The sequence below is a fragment of the Thalassophryne amazonica genome, chromosome 7 (genome assembly GCF_902500255.1).
Source record: "Thalassophryne amazonica chromosome 7, fThaAma1.1, whole genome shotgun sequence".
NCBI classification, from domain to species: domain Eukaryota; kingdom Metazoa; phylum Chordata; class Actinopteri; order Batrachoidiformes; family Batrachoididae; genus Thalassophryne; species Thalassophryne amazonica.
The window spans coordinates 12,424,101-12,444,547 of NC_047109.1; the positions used below are offsets into that span (position 1 = coordinate 12,424,101).

General features: G+C 40.4%; 1 protein-coding gene across 1 annotated transcript in view; it reads left to right on the top strand.

Annotated features, from left to right (window-relative positions):
* The first annotated feature begins 489 nt into the window (after positions 1-489).
* The window catches only part of spag1b (sperm associated antigen 1b), an 89,330-nt gene continuing 69,372 nt past the window's right edge, over positions 490-20,447 (top strand). The window contains exons 1-4 of the mRNA XM_034173851.1: positions 490-635; positions 862-1,021; positions 11,963-12,085; positions 12,161-12,231. Coding sequence (XP_034029742.1) covers positions 490-635; positions 862-1,021; positions 11,963-12,085; positions 12,161-12,231 — 500 coding nt within the window. The remainder of the gene's footprint in view (positions 636-861; positions 1,022-11,962; positions 12,086-12,160; positions 12,232-20,447) is intronic.

Sequence of the window (20,447 nt, forward strand, 5' to 3'; positions counted from 1 at the left end):
TTCGGCATCCTCGTCCCTGCACTAGTTTCTCTCACTCTCAGCTGACAGCGCCATTATTGACATCTGCATAGCAACGTGGTCAGAGCGCGCAGTAATACATCAAATGTGAAACGGTCACATATTTTGCTGCCATCAACGCTATATTTTATCGTCTGAAATTTCACATGATTAACCAATCAGATTTGCGGAACAAATGTAATTGGATGAGAATAATTATTAATTAATTTCTCTCATCAGTACAATACTGTCTTTGAGCACAGTTCAGCATGTGCCTGTTTTCATTATTTGTGAAGAATACATATGTACTGTTATAATTTCATGTCTGAATTATTTAAATATGAAACCATACTTTAAAAAGACAGCAAATGTTAATGACTCTTAAAGAACAGTGTCTGTGTGGCGCTTAGTGTGGGTTTGAATTTGGAAATACAGTTAAATAAATGTAGAGACTCCACATTAATGTGTGATAATGTGTCTGTGTCCCCAGCCATGAGTTCAGAACAACTGTTTCCTCTATTAAATCAATCTGTCACCAGTGACTATAGTGGGAAGGTTCCTGTGGAGCACCTCGACTACAGCTTCATTGAAAAATGCAAAGATGTGAAATACTTGGAGAAGATCTTGAGAGTTCTGAGGTACTAAACAACAACAGGAGGAATATTCATTATTATAGCTTTTTTAATGAGCTGTCATTCATTTAAATAACACAGCCAACTACTATTTACCAAAGTGGAACAACCCATTACAGCTCAGTCCAGCCTTGTCACAATTCCGTTTTCTTTAAATATTCCTAAAGATGATCAAACTGTATATGCTCTGTTGCACAGTCAGTGCACACAAATGTTTTTTTTTATATTTCAGGTGGGGGGAGGAGGGCATTTACCCTCACCTGATCCAGTTCTGTGAGAGTCACCTGGAGAAACTGGACCCAAGGAGCCGAGCTCTGAGAAAGGAAGGCCCTGTTGCCACAGCAGCTAGCTTTTCTGAAGAGGAATGGAGAGAAATTACTGATGATTTGAAGGTCTGTCACACCCCGTGAGGGGCAAGAGGGTAGTGAGAACTAGGATCCCTTTATTCAGAGAGTAGCATCAACTGAGAACATGGTGCCATTTTGGGGCCAATTGGGCCAAACTACTGAATGACCCTTTTATATTTTCAACTTTTTTATCAGTTAACCACATACAGCAACACATCCAGGTACAGGTACTATCAAAATAAATCTAAAAATAGTCAAGATATCAAATTTACATGAATTTACAATTTAGGATGATTTATTTAATTAATTTAAAGCCTAATTTATGCTTCTGCAGCTGTAACTCCGTGTTATGACACAGACGTGCGTGACACTTTTAAAGTTCTCCATCTCTGGATTATGTTTTACTCTGGATTAATTTGTCCCTCAGCAAGCCTGTCTTTCTACAATCATCACCTCTAATTCAAAAGTAAGGTGTACAATTTCCTCTTTTTCCTACTCTGTGTTGTAAATTTGTGGACTTTTCTGATCCATTTGTAATCAGCGTGCACAATGCAAAAACTATTAAAATATGAGAGGAAAGAGTGAAAGCAGAAAAGTGTCAAATCATAGCCTTTTGTGTCTGATTTAACAGGTGCACGTTAGGCTGTGGGTCCGTGTCTGAGTGTTAAAAAATAAACGGTTGGGCTTTTAATCACGGAAATGACTCCGGTCCCACGTTCTTAAAATCAGTGTGTCAGTGCTTTGTACCTCTGTTACTGTGCATGTCTAGACTGCTCAGGGTTTTTAGTGGAACTACATTGTGATCGGACAGGACATTTTTTCCAGATGTAAGCAAAAATCTGTTATATACAAAATGTGTTATATATGTTTATATGTTTATGTTCCTGTTTATACGATGATGGTTTAGGTGAGTTTTACTGTACATGGGACTGAACACTAAATTTACCTACCTTGCAAAGCTTTGACGATGAAGTCACTTCCATCTCACACAGCTGACTTTATTTTCCCAAATTTTTCTTCTGTTCGGATCTGAAGGGAATCTGTACATCTTGAACCCTTGTTGTATCTACAACCCCAATTCCAATGAAGTTGGGACGTTGTGTAAAATGTAAAAAACAGAATACAATGATTTGCAAATCCTCTTCAACCTATATTCAATTGAATACACCACAAAGACAAGATATTTAATGTTCAAACTGATAGACTTTATTGTTTTTGTGCAAATATTTGCTCATTTTGAAATGGATGCCTGCAACACGCTTCAAAAAAGCTGGACAGTGGTATGTTTACCATTGTGTTACATCACCTTTACTTCAACAACACTCAATAAGAGTTTGGAAACTGAGGACACTAATTGTTGAAGCTTTGTAGGTGGAATTCTTTCCCATTCTTGCTTGATGTACGACTTCAGTTGTTCAACAGTCCGGGGTCTCCGTTGTCGTATTTTGTGCTTCATAATGCGCCACACATTTTCAAAGGGCGACAGGTCTGGATGCAGGCAGGCCAGTCTAGTACCCGCACACTTTTACTATGAAGCCACGCTGTTGTAACATGTGCAGAATGTGGCTTGGCATTGTCTTGCTGAAATAAGCAGGAGCGTCCTTGAAAAGACGTTGCTTGGATGGCAGCGTGTGTTGCTCCAAAACCTGGATGTACCTTTCACCATTGATGGTGCCATCACAGATGTGTAAGTTGCCCATGCCATGGCCACTAACACACCCCATACCATCACAGATGCTGGCTTTTTCCTCTTTTGTCTGGAGGACACGACATCCATGATTTCCAAAACAATTTGAAATGTGGACTCATCAGACCTCAACACACTTTTCCACTTTGTGTCTGTCCATTTCAAATGCGCTCGGGCCCAGAGAAGGCGGTGGTGTTTCTGGATGTTGTTGATGTATGGCTTTCGCTTTAACTTGCACTTGTAGATGTAGCGACAAAGTGTATTAACTGACAATGGTTTTCTGAAGTGTTCCTGAGCCCAACGCGGTAAGATCCTTTACACAATGATGTCGGTTTTTAATGCAGTGCCGCCTGAGGGATCGAAGGTCATGGGCATTCAATGTTTTCGTTCAATGTTGGTTGTCTTTTTTGAAATGTGTTGCAGGCATCTGTTTCAAAATTAGCAAATATTTGCACAAAACAACCAAGTTTATCAGTTTGAACATTAAATAGCTTGTCTTTGTGGTGTATTCAATTGAATATAGGTTGTAGAGGATTTGCAAATCATTGTATTCTGTTTTTATAACATTTCACACAATGTCCCAACTTCATTGGAATTGGGGTTGTATTTGTGCATCCAAACGCACAACAACCCAGCATTTTCAGTGAATAAATAAATAAAATAGCTGGATTTACATGCAGACAGATTAACAGTGAATGCTATTTTGGCCACAAGATGGCACCATGAGTGATCATTTATTTATATTTTTTTTTCAGCTCATCATGTCGCTACTCTCTGAATAAAGGGTCTCCAGTGAGAACAGTCCTGTGCGTCTGTTTTGATGTCTACTTTCATTATAAAAAGTGAAACCTTTACACAGAATGCAGTGTGACCTTTTTCCAAGAGCAGCTATACACAGGTCTAAACTTTACTCAAAAATTCTTTATTATTGAAAAATGACCTTTATTTTTTTGATATACTCAAATGATTTAAAAACTGACATATGTTAGGAAGTCTCTGTGACTCAGTCTTGTGATCAGGTGGACCCAGATTTGAAATTACAATTCTAGAATTCTTGAAATTTCAACACAGCCCTTTCTGTACTTTTTACAAAATCCACCAACAGCCGCCTTTTCACATTCCTCTCCTTGACATCATACTTCCCTTTTGCGTCATCATCACTGTTTGCTTCACCAACATTTACACTGAGGTCTGTTGGAACTGACACTTTTTCCTTGGGTACATGTTCCTTCACTTCACCTAGCATACAACAGAAATCTTCTTTTCTCCATCTCACATGCCACTTACAGGGCTTATGTGCTGATGACATTCATCATCACCCCTTCACTTTCCAGCTTGACAATCATTCCATTGTCAGACAGTCTCGCCATCTCCAGTTACAGCTTCAGTGATTAATCAGTTAATTATTAATCAATTATTAATTGATTAATAATTAGCTGATGCTATCAATTATTAAATTAGCTGATGGCTATTTTGATAATCAGTCAATGATTTGAGCCTTTTTCTGATTTCAGCTTCTTAACAGGAATACTTTCTGGTTTATTTTACTTGTTTCTTTGCTCCTATCCATCAGTGAACTGAATATCTCTGGGTTGTGGACAAAGCAAGACATTTGAAGGCATCATCTTGAGCTATGGAAAATGTTGATAGACATTTTTCACCATTTTCTGACACTTAAATGATTAAACAACCCATTGATTAATTGGTTGATTAATATATCATGAAAATAATTGCTTGTTGCAGCCCTACCTAATTCCAGTGAAGTTGGGACGTTGTGTAAAATGTAAATAAAAACAGAACAGGATCATGGTCCTGTTCTGGGGCAGTTTGTCCAGTGGTGCGAGGACAATTACCTTGATCTGAATGTTTTAAAAACCAAAGACATGGTGATTGATTTTAGACGTGCTTCACCTCACAGTGTTAGTGTCATTAGCGGGGAAAATGTAGAGATTGTCAGTAGCTACAAGTACCTGGGCACTGTGATTGATGATAAATTGAAGTTTGACCTGAACACTGATAGCATTGTTAAAAAAGGGCAGCAAATAACTTACCTTCTGAGGAAGCTGAACTCTTTTAATGTGAGTAAAACTATTTTAATCAATTTGTTTTGTTCCTTTATTGAAAGTTTATTGATGTTTTCTTTTATCTGCTGGTTTCAATCCCTGTCTGTGAAGGACAAAAACAAACTGCAGGGCATTGTCAAAACCTGTTCTAAAATCACAGGCATTAAATTGAGAGACTTGCAGTCACTGTGGGAGCAACAGGTGCTGAGTAAAGCAAAGTGTCTCCTGGCTCAGCCGCTCCGTCCTTTGACTCCAGAATTCATCTTGATGCCTTAAGGGTGTCGTTTTTATGTTCCAGCTCGGAAAACTAATCGTTTCTCAAATTCCTTTGTGCCTTCTGCTATTAAATTGATGAACTCTAAGGGGACTGGGTTTTTTAAAATGTCGTATAACTTTTATTGTTCCACCAGAGTTCCACTTGTAATTGAAATGGATGGTAGTATGTTGTGTGTATGCGAGAACTGTTCTGGAATGCTGCAAACGAAGTGCCCTCTGGGATCAGTAAAGTTTTCTGAATCTGAATCTGAATACAATGATTTGCAAATCCTCTTCAACCTATATTCAATTGAATACACCACAAAGACAAGATATTTAATGTTCAAACTGAAAACCATTATTGTTTTTGTGCAAATATTTGCTCATTTTGAAATGATGCCTGCAACACATTTCAAAAAAGCTGGGACAGTGGTATGTTTACCACTGTGTTACATCACCTTTCCTTCTAACACTCAGTAAGCGTTTGGAAACTGAGGACACTAATTGTTGAAACTTTGTAGGTGGAATTCTTTCCCGTTCTTGCTTGATGTACGACTTCAGTTGTTCAACAGTCCAGGGTCTCCGTTGTCGTATTTTGGGCTTTATAATGCGTTACACATTTTCAATGAGCGACAGGTCTGGACTGCAGGCAGGCCAGTCTAGTACCCGCACTCCTTTACTACAAAGCCACGCTGTTGTAACACATGCAGGATGTGGCTTGGCATTGTCTTGCTGAAATAAGCAGGGCATGAACACACCCCCATAATCTGGATGGTCTTTTTCCTCTTTTGTCTGGAGGACACAATGTCCATCATTTCCAAAAACAATTTGAAACATGGACTCATCAGACCACAGCACACTTACCCACTTTTCGTCTGTCCTTTTCAAATGAGCTCGGGCCCAGAAAAGGCGGCAGTATTTCTGGATGTTGTTTATGTATGGCTTTCGCTTTGCATGGTAGAGTTTTAACTTGCACTTGTAGCGGCGAACTATGTTAATTGACAATGGTTTTCTGACGTGTTCCTGAGCCCATGCGGTAAGATCCTTTACACAATGATGTCGGTTTTTAATGCAGTGCCGCCTGAGGGATCGAAGGTCATGGGCATTCAATGTTTTCGTTCAGTGTTGGTTGTCTTTTTTGAAATGTGTTGCAGGCATCTATTTCAAAATTAGCAAATATTTGCACAAAACAACCAAGTTTATCAGTTTGAACATTAAATAGCTTGTCTTTGTGGTGTATTCAATTGAATATAGGTTGTAGAGGATTTGCAAATCATTGTATTCTGTTTTTATTAACATTTCACACAATGTCCCAACTTCATTGGAATTGGGGTTGTATTTGTGCATCCAAACGCACAACAACCCAGCATTTTCAGTGAATAAATAAATAAAATAGCTGGATTTACATGCAGACAGATTAACAGTGAATGCTATTTTGGCCACAAGATGGCACCATGAGTGATCATTTATTTATATATTTTTTTTTCAGCTCATCATGTCGCTACTCTCTGAATAAAGGGTGTCCAGTGAGAACAGTCCTGTGCGTCTGTTTTGATGTGTACTTTCATTATAAAAAGTGAAACCTTTACACAGAATGCAGTGTGACCTTTTTCCAAGAGCAGCTATACACAGGTCTAAACTTTACTCAAAAATTCTTTATTATTTATTTATTATTTATTTATTTTTTTGATATACTCAAATGATTTAAAAACTGACATATGTTAGGAAGTCTCTGTGACTCAGTCTTGTGATCAGGTGGACCCAGATTTGAAATTACAATTCTAGAATTCTTGAAATTTCAACACAGCCCTTTCTGTACTTTTTACAAAATCCACCAACAGCCGCCTTTTCACATTCCTCTCCTTGACATCATACTTCCCTTTTGCGTCATCATCACTGTTTGCTTCACCAACATTTACACTGAGGTCTGTTGCAACTGACACTTTTTCCTTGGGTACATGTTCCTTCACTTCACCTAGCATACAACAGAAATCTTCTTTTCTCCATCTCACATGCCACTTACAGGGCTTATGTGCTGATGACATTCATCATCACCCCTTCACTTTCCAGCTTGACAATCATTCCATTGTCAGACAGTCTCGCCATCTCCAGTTACAGCTTCAGTGATTAATCAGTTAATTATTAATCAATTATTAATTGATTAATAATTAGCTGATGCTATCAATTATTAAATTAGCTGATGGCTATTTTGATAATCAGTCAATGATTTGAGCCTTTTTCTGATTTCAGCTTCTTAAACAGGAATACTTTCTGGTTTATTTTACTTGTTTCTTTGCTCCTATCCATCAGTGAACTGAATATCTCTGGGTTGTGGACAAAGCAAGACATTTGAAGGCATCATCTTGAGCTATGGAAAATGTTGATAGACATTTTTCACCATTTTCTGACACTTAAATGATTAAACAACCCATTGATTAATTGGTTGATTAATATATCATGAAAATAATTGCTTGTTGCAGCCCTACCTAATTCCAGTGAAGTTGGGACGTTGTGTAAAATGTAAATAAAAACAGAACAGGATCATGGTCCTGTTCTGGGGCAGTTTGTCCAGTGGTGCGAGGACAATTACCTTGATCTGAATGTTTTAAAAACCAAAGACATGGTGATTGATTTTAGACGTGCTTCACCTCACAGTGTTAGTGTCATTAGCGGGGAAAATGTAGAGATTGTCAGTAGCTACAAGTACCTGGGCACTGTGATTGATGATAAATTGAAGTTTGACCTGAACACTGATAGCATTGTTAAAAAAGGGCAGCAAAGAACTTACCTTCTGAGGAAGCTGAACTCTTTTAATGTGAGTAAAACTATTTTAATCAATTTTTTTTGTTCCTTTATTGAAAGTTTATTGACGTTTTCTTTTATCTGCTGGTTTCAATCCCTGTCTGTGAAGGACAAAAACAAACTGCAGGGCATTGTCAAAACCTGTTCTAAAATCACAGGCATTAAATTGAGAGACTTGCAGTCGCTGTGGGAGCAACAGGTGCTGAGTAAAGCAAAGTGTCGAAGGTCACGGGCATTCATTGTTGGTTTTCGGCCTTGGCGCTTACTTGTAGAAAGTTCTCCAGATTCTCTGAATCTTCTGATTATATTATGGACTGTAGATGATGGAATCCCTAAATTCCTTGCAATTGAATGTTGAGAAACATTGTTCTGAAACTGTTGGACTATTTTTTTCATGCAGTTGTTCACAAAGTGGTGATCCTCGCCCTATCTTTGCTTGTGAACGGCTGAGCCTTTTGGGGAAGCTCCTTTAATACCTAATCATGACACTCACCTGTTTCCAATTAAGTGTTCTTTGAGCATTCATCAACTTTCTCAGTCTTTTATTGCCCCGTCCCAACTTTTTTGAAACATGTTGGTCATCTATTTCAAAATCAATCAATCAATCAATTTTTTTTTATATAGCGCCAAATCACAACAAACAGTTGCCCCAAGGCGCTTTATATTGTAAGGCAAGGCCATACAATAATTATGTAAAACCCCAACGGTCAAAACGACCCCCTGTGAGCAAGCACTTGGCTACAGTGGGAAGGAAAAACTCCCTTTTAACAGGAAGAAACCTCCAGCAGAACCAGGCTCAGGGAGGGGCAGTCTTCTGCTGGGACTGGTTGGGGCTGAGAGCAAAAATGAGCAAATATTTGCACAAAAACAACAGTCTGACATCAAGAGCACTCTGGAGCAGGTTTTCTTCAAGGGTGTCTCTGTACATTGCTGCATTCATCTTTTCCTCAATCCTGACTAGTCTCCCAGTTCCTGCTGCTGAAAAACATCCCCACAGCATGATGCTGCCACCACCATGCTTCACTATAAGGACGGTGCCTGGTTTCCTCCAAACATGACGCCCGGCATTCACACCAAAGAGTTCAATTTTTGTCTCATTAGACAAGAGAATTTTGTTGTCTCATTTTCTGAGAGTCCCTCAGGTGCCTTTTGGCAAACTCCAGGTGTGCTGCCATGTGCTTTTTACTAAGGAGTGGCTTCCGTCTGGCCACTCTACCATACAGGCCTGATTGGTGGATTGATGCAGAGATGGTTGTCCTTCTGGAACGTTCTCCTCTCTCCACAAAAGAATGCTGGAGCTCTGACAATGTGACCATTGGGTTCTTGGTCACCTTCCCGACTAAGGTGCTTCTCCCCTGATCGCTCAGTTTAGACAGGCGGCCAGCTGTAGGAAGAGTCCTGGTGGATCTGAACTTCTTCCATTTTCAAATGATGGAGGTCACTGTGTTCATTGGGACCTTCAAAGCAGCAGAAATGGTTCTGTACCCTTCCCTAGATTTGTGCCTCGAGACAGTCCTGTCTCGGAGGTCTACAAACAAATTCAAATTTATTAATTTATATAGCTGCAATTCATGACAGGGTCACCTCAAGGTGCTTCACACAACACAACTTAAAAAAGCAAAGCAAAATAAAATGAATTAAAAGATTTAAAAAACACAGTAAAAGAATAAAAACATGAGTAAAAAGAATAAAAGAACACACACAATAACAAAAAATACTAGCGATAAAACAGGAAAAAGATGTCTTCAATTTCGATTTAAAATCTCCACAGAGTTCGACTGCCATATGTGCATGGGTAGATCATTCCACAGAGCATTGCAATAGTCCAATCTGGAAGCGATAAATGCATGTATCAGAGTCTCAGCATCAGCCATAGACAGGATGGGACGAATCTTCGCTATATTTTCCAGATAGAAGAAAGCAGTCCTCCTACTGTCTCTAATGTGGAGGTCAAAGGACAACGTAGGATCAAGAATTACCCCAGTGTTCCTCACTTTGTCCATATGATGTATCACACACAAACCTTCTCGGCTTATGCTAAGCGCTAGCTGGTCAAATTGTTGCCGATGTCTTGCTGCACCAAGAACCACCATTTCAGTCTTATCAGAGTTTAAAAGTAGGAAGTTACTAGACATTAGACAGACACTAGGGGAGGTGATGGTCTAGTGGTTAAGGTGTTGGGCTTGAGTCCAGAAGATCATGGGTTCAAATCCCCGCCTGACTGTAAAATCACTAAGGGCCCTTGGGCAAGGCCTTTAATACCCTATTGCTCCCGGTGTGTAGTGAGCGCCTTGTATGGCAGCACCCTGACATCGGGGTGAATGTGAGGCATAATTGTGAAGCACTTTGAGCGTCTGAATCAGATGGAAAAGCGCTATATAAATGCAGTCCATTTTAGACATGCAACTTCTCACTGATGCAAGGCAATTTTCTAAAGATTTTATGTGAGTAACATTACCAGCAGTTATTGGCATGTACAGTTGAGTATCATCAGCATAGCAATGAAAGGCAATCCCAAAATGCCAAAGTATATTCCCAAGGGGTGCTACATAAAGGGAAAAAAGCAGGGGGCCTAAAACGGATCCCTGCAGAACCCCAAACTTCATGTCCCTAAGATCAGAGGAAGTGATTTTGTACAAAATACAATGAGAACGACTGAACAGATATGATGTCAACCCTGCAAGGGCAGTTCCAGTAATCCCAAAGTGATTCTCCAGCCTATCGGGTAAAATATGATGAGTCACAGTATCAAACGCAGCACTAAGATTCAACAGCACCAAAACCGTACTGGTGTCCGCGTCCATTGCTCGCAGAAGGTCATTCACTACTTTAGTGAGAGCTGTCTCTGTGGAATGTTATTTTCTAAAAGCAGACTGCAGTGGCTCAAAAAAGATTATTCTCAGTAAGGTGGTCCATGAGCTGCCGCAAAGCCACTTTTTCCAGGATTTTAGAACAAAATGATAGATTTTATATCGGCCTATAATTTTTTGTACACTAGGGTTAAGATTAGATTTCTTAAGTAATGGTTTAATCACTGCAGACTTGAAACTTTTAGGAAGAGATCCGGAAGTTAGTGAGAGATTTATAATTTTCAGCACAGTCGGCCCAAGAGTGGGCCACAGATCCTTACACAGTTTTGTTGGTATGGGATCAAATAAGCAGGTGGTGCTTTTTGTCGACGGCACAAGCTTTGTCAATGTGCCTAGCAAGACACCATCAAAATCTGTAAATCTAGGTAATACCTCAGTGGTAGCATCCACCTCCATAGCAGGATGCAATGGTTGAACCAAGGCATGCTGAGTATGCTCAATCTAATGTATCTTCAATTTTATTCTCGAAATAGTCCAAGACGTCCTGTGCTGAAAAGAGAGAGTGAATAACAGGTGGTCGTCCATGAATGAGAAATGCTGCTGTGTCAAACACAAACATTGAGTTATGCTTGTTTTTATTGATCAAATCAGAATAATCGGTCCGCTTTGTAGCCAGTAGTGCATGCTTATAGTCTAAGACAGCATCACGCTATGCAAGGTGGAACACCTCTAATTTGGAACTACGCCATTACACTTTTTATACTATACATTCTTTGTTAAGGATTACTACTGCTACAGTTCCCCTTCCATCCACTGCAGGGTAGAACAGTTTGAACCCACCTGTGATGTGTCTGCTAACCCTGCCACACAGTGTCTTATACACACACAGTCTACTTTAACACTCTGGGTCAAGCTCTTTCCTTTTTTCCTATCATTGTACCAATATTTAAATTTACACCATTCACCACCATGCTTCTTCCTCATGTCCTGGAACCTCTGGAGATGTTTTCCCCTTCTCTTTCTTCTCTTTTCTTTCTTACAACAGCAGCATAATTTCGAAAAGCACTCTGCTTACCAGTAGTACAGGTGCCAATAGTGACTGTCTGCTATGAAAACCTAATTTATGATCCACATATTTGACTTCAGACAGGATTTATGCTGCATGTCTTTCCTGACACAACCCTCCTTCATTAATTGAGGCTTGAGACCAGCAATAAGAATGTACCGGTTTGTACAACCTCAGTGTCTGGGTTTAATGTAATTTAAATGCAAAAATGAGTGCCTGTTTAGATCTTTATCTCTCTTGATTATATTGTTTCATTGCCAGTTTGAGTGAAAATGTGTTATTTATTTACTGTGTCTTTTGTAGAGGTGGCAAAAAGAAACCAAAGAGACTGAGACTTCACTCAGACAGCAGTCAATCTTTGATGATATAGTGAATGAAAATATGCCTCCTGTGAGAGGATCCAGTTGCTCTGTTCCACTGAGTCAGGTAAAACTCCTCTGGAATACTGCACCTGAAATGATCACACACAAAATATAGAAATGAATTCCTGTTTGTTTACAGAATTCAACTCCAAAGCAAAAGAAGAATTCCTCAAAACATCCTGTTCCATGTGATGACCGAGACTGGGACAAGTGAGCGTGCTTGTTGTTTTGTGTGTATTTTGGGCCCACACTTGGTTGTCTATTAATTATATGGTTGTGAAATGCAGATGTAGTTTATTGACAAGGAACTTTATGTTCTGCATTTAACCCACCCTAATCTCATTATACACAACCTGACCACTAGGAGCAGTGGCCAGCCACAGTACATTATGCAGAGACCAGTTCATGTTCTCCAGGCGGCTTTGGTCAAAGCATCACACAGCTAATTTGCATGTTTTAACAATGGAAGGAAACACAACAAATGGGGAAAGCGCTGAACCTCCACACAGAGAGGATGTGGACTTTGGTGGGAAATCACTGACATCCTATGAAAACACTGTAGTGCTTCATGGAAATAGACAATGTGGCCTTCGTGCTCAGTCAAAAAAATACTTTGAATTGTCATTTTGGCCATGTGGGACAGCTCTCTCTTTGGGCGCGATGCAGGTCACCAGTGCCTCAGTGTTACCGACCCCAACAACTGGAAAAGGCCAACGGAATGCCCACATGTTACCTGGCTGGAGTGGATACATGCAACTTTTGAGAGGTAGAGATGGAGTTATCTGTCGGCATAGGTGTCATCCAAAACCTAATAATAATAATAATAATAATAATAATAATAATAACTACAAGCATTCAGAGAGTGCAAACCTCCGCCAAGGCCATGGGGTCACTGACGCCATAACTCTACTAGTGGTTGGCTCTCACTGCGGTATTGTATCACTTCCTGTTCCGGAGCACAGTGGTGTTTTTCTGTATCTGTTAGCTGTTTAATCTGCGCAGTTAGATTGATCTAGTTATCTAGATTACGATTTGTTTCCCAGTGTAATCTTTATGTGCCTTAACTAAAGCACTCCTTCTGCTGAATCACCTCTAAATTATTTACACATTATTCACTTTGCGTGTTTTTAGGAATCCGCTAGCTTAGCATAGCTACTAGCTCTTAGCCGATTTAGCATGGCGGCTTCTCCTGTCTCTCCCGCACTTTTCTGCTCTGGGTGTGAAATGTTTAGTTATTCCTCGGCCTCCTTTAGCAGTAACGGTACTTGTAATAAGTGTAGCTTATTCGTAGCTTTGGAGGCCAGGCTGGGCGAATTGGAGACTCGGCTCCGCACCGTGGAAAATTCTACAGCTAGCCAGGCCCCTGTAGTCGGTGCGGACCAAGGTAGCTTAGCCGCCGTTAGTTACCCCCTGGCAGATCCCGAGCAGCCGGGAAAGCAGGCTGACTGGGTGACTGTGAGGAGGAAGCGTAGCCCTAAACAGAAGCCCCGTGTACACCGCCAACCCGTTCACATCTCTAACCGTTTTTCCCCACTCGACGACACACCCGCCGAGGATCAAACTCTGGTTATTGGCGACTCTGTTTTGCGAAATGTGAAGTTAGCGACACCAGCAACCATAGTCAGTTGTCTTCCGGGGGCCAGAGCAGGCGACATTGAAGGAAATTTGAAACTGCTGGCTAAGGCTAAGCGTAAATTTGGTAAGATTGTAATTCACATCGGCAGTAATGACACCCGGTTACGCCAATCGGAGGTCACTAAAATTAACATTAAATCGGTGTGTAACTTTGCAAAAACAATGTCGGACTCTGTAGTTTTCTCTGGGCCCCTCCCCAATCAGACCGGGAGTGACATGTTTGGCCGCATGTTCTCCTTGAATTGCTGGCTGTCTGAGTGGTGTCCAAAAAATGAGGTGGGCTTCATAGATAATTGGCAAAGCTTCTGGGGAAAACCTGGTCTTGTTAGGAGAGACGGCATCCATCCCACTTTGGATGGAGCAGCTCTCATTTCTAGAAATCTGGCCAATTTTCTTAAATCCTCCAAACCGTGACTATCCAGGGTTGGGACCAGGAAGCAGAGTTGTAGTCTTACACACCTCTCTGCAGCTTCTCTCCCCCTGCCATCCCCTCATTACCCCATCCCCGTAGAGACGGTGCCTGCTCCCAGACTACCAATAACCAGCAAAAATCTATTTAAGCATAAAAATTCAAAAAGAAAAAATAATATAGCACCTTCAACTGCACCACAGACTAAAACAGTTAAATGTGGTCTATTTAACATTAGGTCTCTCTCTTCTAAGTCCCTGTTGGTAAATGATATAATAATTGATCAACATATTGATTTATTCTGCCTTACAGAAACCTGGTTACAGCAGGATGAATATGTTAGTTTAAATGAGTCAACACCCCCGAGTCACACTAACTGTCAGAATGCTCGTAGCACGGGCCGGGGCGGAGGATTAGCAGCAATCTTCCATTCCAGCTTATTAATTAATCAAAAACCCAGACAGTGCTTTAATTCATTTGAAAGCTTGACTCTTAGTCTTGTCCATCCAAATTGGAAGTCCCAAAAACCAGTTTTATTTGTTATTATCTATCGTCCACCTGGTCGTTACTGTGAGTTTCTCTGTGAATTTTCAGACCTTTTGTCTGACTTAGTGCTTAGCTCAGATAAGATAATTATAGTGGGCGATTTTAACATCCACACAGATGCTGAGAATGACAGCCTCAACACTGCATTTAATCTATTATTAGACTCTATTGGCTTTGCTCAAAAAGTAAATGAGTCCACCCACCACTTTAATCATATCTTAGATCTTGTTCTGACTTATGGTATGGAAATAGAAGACTTAACAGTATTCCCTGAAAACTCCCTTCTGTCTGATCATTTCTTAATAACATTTACATTTACTCTGATGGACTACCCAGCAGTGGGGAATAAGTTTCATTACACTAGAAGTCTTTCAGAAAGCGCTGTAACTAGGTTTAAGGATATGATTCCTTCTTTATGTTCTCTAATGCCATATACCAACACAGTGCAGAGTAGCTACCTAAACTCTGTAAGTGAGATAGAGTATCTCGTCAATAGTTTTACATCCTCATTGAAGACAACTTTGGATGCTGTAGCTCCTCTAAAAAAGAGAGCTTTAAATCAGAAGTGCCTGACTCCGTGGTATAACTCACAAACTCATAGCTTAAAGCAGATAACCCGTAAGTTGGAGAGGAAATGGCGTCTCACTAATTTAGAAGATCTTCACTTAGCCTGGAAAAAGAGTCTGTTGCTCTATAAAAAAGCCCTCCGTAAAGCTAGGACATCTTTCTACTCATCACTAATTGAAGAAAATAAGAACAACCCCAGGTTTCTTTTCAGCACTGTAGCCATGCTGACAAAGAGTCAGAGCTCTATTGAGCTGAGTATTCCATTAACTTTAACTAGTAATGACTTCATGACTTTCTTTGCTAACAAAATTTTAACTATTAGAGAAAAAATTACTCATAACCATCCCAAAGACGTATCGTTATCTTTGGCTGCTTTCAGTGATGCCGGTATTTGGTTAGACTCTTTCTCTCCGATTGTTTTGTCTGAGTTATTTTCATTAGTTACTTCATCCAAACCATCAACATGTTTATTAGACCCCATTCCTACAAGGCTGCTCAAGGAAGCCCTACCATTATTTAATGCTTCGATCTTAAATATGATCAATCTATCTTTGTTAGTTGGCTATGTACCGCAGGCTTTTAAGGTGGCAGTAATTAAACCATTACTTAAAAAGCCATCACTTGACCCAGCTATCTTAGCTAATTATAGGACAATCTCCAACCTTCCTTTTCTCTCAAAAATTCTTGAAAGGGTAGTTGTAAAACAGCTAACTGATCATCTGCAGAGGAATGGTCTATTTGAAGAGTTTCAGTCAGGTTTTAGAATTCATCATAGTACAGAAACAGCATTAGTGAAGGTTACAAATGATCTTCTTATGGCCTCGGACAGTGGACTCATCTCTGTGCTTGTTCTGTTAGACCTCAGTGCTGCTTTTGATACTGTTGACCATAAAATTTTATTACAGAGATTAGAGCATGCCATAGGTATTAAAGGCACTGCGCTGCGGTGGTTTGAATCATATTTGTCTAATAGATTACAATTTGTTTCTGTAAATGGGGAATCTTCTTCACAGACTAAAGTTAATTATGGAGTTCCACAAGGTTCTGTGCTAGGACCAATTTTATTCACTTTATACATGCTTCCCTTAGGCAGTATTATTAGACGGTATTGCTTAAATTTTCATTGTTACACAGATGATACCCAGCTTTATCTATCCATGAAGCCAGAGGACACACACCAATTAGCTAAACTGCAGGATTGTCTTACAGACATAAAGACATGGATGACCTCTAATTTCCTGCTTTTAAACTCAGATAAAACTGAAGTTATTGTACTTGGCCCCACAAATCTTAGAAACATGGTGTCTAACCAGATCCTTACTCTGGATGGCATTACCCTGACCTCTAGTAATACTGTGAGAAATCTTGGAGTCATTTTTGATCAGGATATGTCATTCAAAGCGCATATTAAACAAATATGTAGGACTGCTTTTTTGCATTTACGCAATATCTCTAAAATCAGAAAGGTCTTGTCTCAGAGTGATGCTGAAAAACTAATTCATGCATTTATTTCCTCTAGGCTGGACTATTGTAATTCATTATTATCAGGTTGTCCTAAAAGTTCCCTAAAAAGCCTTCAGTTAATTCAAAATGCTGCAGCTAGAGTACTGACGGGGACTAGAAGGAGAGAGCATATCTCACCCATATTGGCCTCTCTTCATTGGCTTCCTGTTAATTCTAGAATAGAATTTAAAATTCTTCTTCTTACTTATAAGGTTTTGAATAATCAGGTCCCATCTTATCTTAGGGACCTCGTAGTACCATATCACCCCAATAGAGCGCTTCGCTCTCAGACTGCAGGCTTACTTGTAGTTCCTAGGGTTTGTAAGAGTAGAATGGGAGGCAGAGCCTTCAGCTTTCAGGCTCCTCTCCTGTGGAACCAGCTCCCAATTCAGATCAGGGAGACAGACACTTTCTCTACTTTTAAGATTAGGCTTAAAACTTTCCTTTTTGCTAAAGCTTATAGTTAGGGCTGGATCAGGTGACCCTGAACCATCCCTTAGTTATGCTGCTATAGACTTAGACTGCTGGGGGGTTCCCATGATGCACTGAGTGTTTCTTTGTCCTTTTGCTCTGTATGCACCACTCTGCATTTAATCATTAGTGATCGATCTCTGCTCCCCTCCACAGCATGTCTTTTTCCTGGTTCTCTCCCTCAGCCCCAACCAGTCCCAGCAGAAGACTGCCCCTCCCTGAGCCTGGTTCTGCTGGAGGTTTCTTCCTGTTAAAAGGGAGTTTTTCCTTCCCACTGTAGCCAAGTGCTTGCTCACAGGGGGTCGTTTTGACCGTTGGGGTTTTACATAATTATTGTATGGCCTTGCCTTACAATATAAAGCGCCTTGGGGCAACTGTTTGTTGTGATTTGGCGCTATATAAAAAAAATTGATTGATTGATTGATAACATGTACACGCCGTGGAATCGTTGAACCTAAAAAAGTCCAATGATGTTTGCTCAGTAGTAAAAAGTTTCATCTGCTGTGACTGGATAGCATGTATCCTTAGCGCTTGGCATCACAATTTATTGCAGCTTGCACCTTTCCCAGAAGCGACTGTCATCTGAGCACTGATATTGATATTGCATGTGCTTATAGACAAAAACAAATAAGAGACAAAATTCAATTTATTATTCAACTAAACTGCAAATATATGAAGTTTTTAACATTTATGAAACACTTCTCTAAACAAGGCCATAGGGTCAATGACCCTAAAGAGATTCCCTCCTTGGCACAGTGATCTATTCAACAATTCAGTGTTACAACCAAAACTATGATCCATACACTTTTCTTTCCTTTATATTTGATATCCTTGACCATGAAAACATACCACTAGAACTTGGAATCACTTTTATGTCTTTATTAGTTCAAAAGTTATTGTACGAGGTCTATTAGAAAAGTATCCTACCTTATTATTTTTTTCAAAAACCATATGGATTTGATTCATATGTTTTTACATCAGCCAAGCTTGAACCTTCGTGTGCATGCGTGAGTTTTTCCACGCCTGTCGGTTGCGTCATTCGCCTGTGAGCACGCCTTGTGGGAGGAGTGGTCCAGCCCCCTCGTCAGATTTTCATTGTCAAGAAATGGCGGAATGATTTGAGCTTTTTTCTATCAGAATTTTTTCAGAAACTGTTAGAGACAAGCAGCTGGAAACCATTCGAAAAATTTACCTGGCTTTCGGTGAAAATTTTACGGGCTTCATAGAGAATAAGGACTGTTACTACAGCTTTAAGGACGCTCCACAATGGCGCACGGCATGCTGCGCTCCGAGTCGCCATCGAGAGGCAGAAAACACCACATCATTTCTAAACGGATCGCTGTGTGGAGCTGGGACCGTTGTGAGCAATTTCTCTGGTTATCACAAGAGCTGGACATCAGCCATTTTCTGGCAGATTTCACTTTTAACAAGAGATTTTGTCATGGCAAGCCGCGCGGAGGCTTCGCGCATCAGGACCAGTTCGCTGATCGAGCGAGACAAAGGAACACCTCCGTTTCGGAGTGCCAGGGGATAAGTTGGGACATGCCCAGCTCTCCACAATTTCTCTTATACTCACTGGGCTGGTAAGTATTGAAAGCCGAGATATGCATGTCCCAACTTGTCCACTGGCACTCCTAAACGGAGGTGTTCCTTTGTCTCGCTCGATCAGCGAATCGGTCGTGACGCGCAAAGCCTCCGCGCGGCTTTCCATGACAAAATCTCTTGTTAAAAGTGAAATCTGCCGGAAAATGGCTGATGTCCAGCTCTTGTGATAAGCAGAGAAATTGCTCACGACGGTCCCAGCTCCACACAGCCATCCGTTTAGAAATGATGTGGTGTTTTCTGCCTCTTGATGGCGGCTTGGAGCGCGGCACGCCGTGCGCCATTGTGGGGCGTCCTTAAAGTTGTAGTAACAGTCCTTATTCTCTGTGAAGCCTGTAAAATTTTCACCGAAAGCCAGATAAATTTTTCGAATGGTTTCCAGCTGTTTGTCTCTAACAGTTTCTGAAAAAATTCTGATGGAAAAAAAGCTCAAATCATTCGGCCATTTCCTGACAATGAAAATCCGACGAGGGGGCTGGACCACTCCTCCCATAAGGCGTGCTCACAGGCGAATGACGCAACCGACAGGCGTGGAAAAACTCACGCATGCGCACAAAGGTTCAAGCTTGGCTGACGTAAAAACATATGAATCAAATCCATATGGTTTTTGAAAAAAATAATAAGGTCGGATACTTTTCTAATAGACCTCGTATAAAAACGATTTTTTGGTAATGGTGGTTTTCTTCTGAATCTAGCTCCATAACATTTGAAGCTACATCAAATCTGATGACACCTTACTGAATCAGTACAGATTCAGCTACAATTTGGTGTTAGTTGTGCATCTCTAGCTTCATCTGTCACCTCACACTAACACATTCTCTATTTTCCCTATATTTTTGCATATTCTGGATCACCAGATCCGGAATCCGGATCCGATCATCACCAAACTTTGTTGTTTGATAGAACATTTGACTATGTTACACCCTAATTTTTTTCCAAGCCTTTCTGCCTTGTTTTTGTGGAGTTAGAAACTAGAATGTCAAAATTCTCCCTATCCCACAATGGTGAAGAATCCTTTAAAAAATTCCTGGATCCGGATCACCACAAAAATTTAATCACTTGTTCCTCTTGTCATTTCCAACCACTCCACAAAATTTCATCAAAATCCGTTCAAAACTTTTTGAGTTATCCTGCTGACAAACAGACAAACAAACAAACGCGACCGAAAACATAACATCCTTGGCGGAGGTAATAATAATATAGCCTTTATTGTCATTGTACATATACATACATACATACAGCAAAATCAGGTATTTATGAAGTTTGGTGAATGTAGCAAAGCACAGCATGAGCATGCTCCCACACCTGACCTGACCTGAAAACAGAGCAATAATTGAAAAATGATGGTGGTGTCATATCTCTTATTCACATAATGATTAGGTTGAATTTCCTGGAAGCCCCATGAGCATGGGTTCATGATCCAGCAGCGTTGCATGTAACATTGTGTAATATCTAGTCATCATATGCGTTTTGACTTACTGTGACAGACACGGTCCTTCATTTAGATCTGTGTCAAACAGTCAGACATTGAGAGACTTCTGTTTGGAATTAGAGCACTGGAATACCCGCAGATCTCAGACTGTTGCAATTTTACACAAATTGTGGTGTCACTGGCGACACGATGACTTAGTGGTTAGCACTGTTGCATGACTGCAAGAAAGTTCTGAGGTTGCTTTCCCACCTGGGCCTTTCT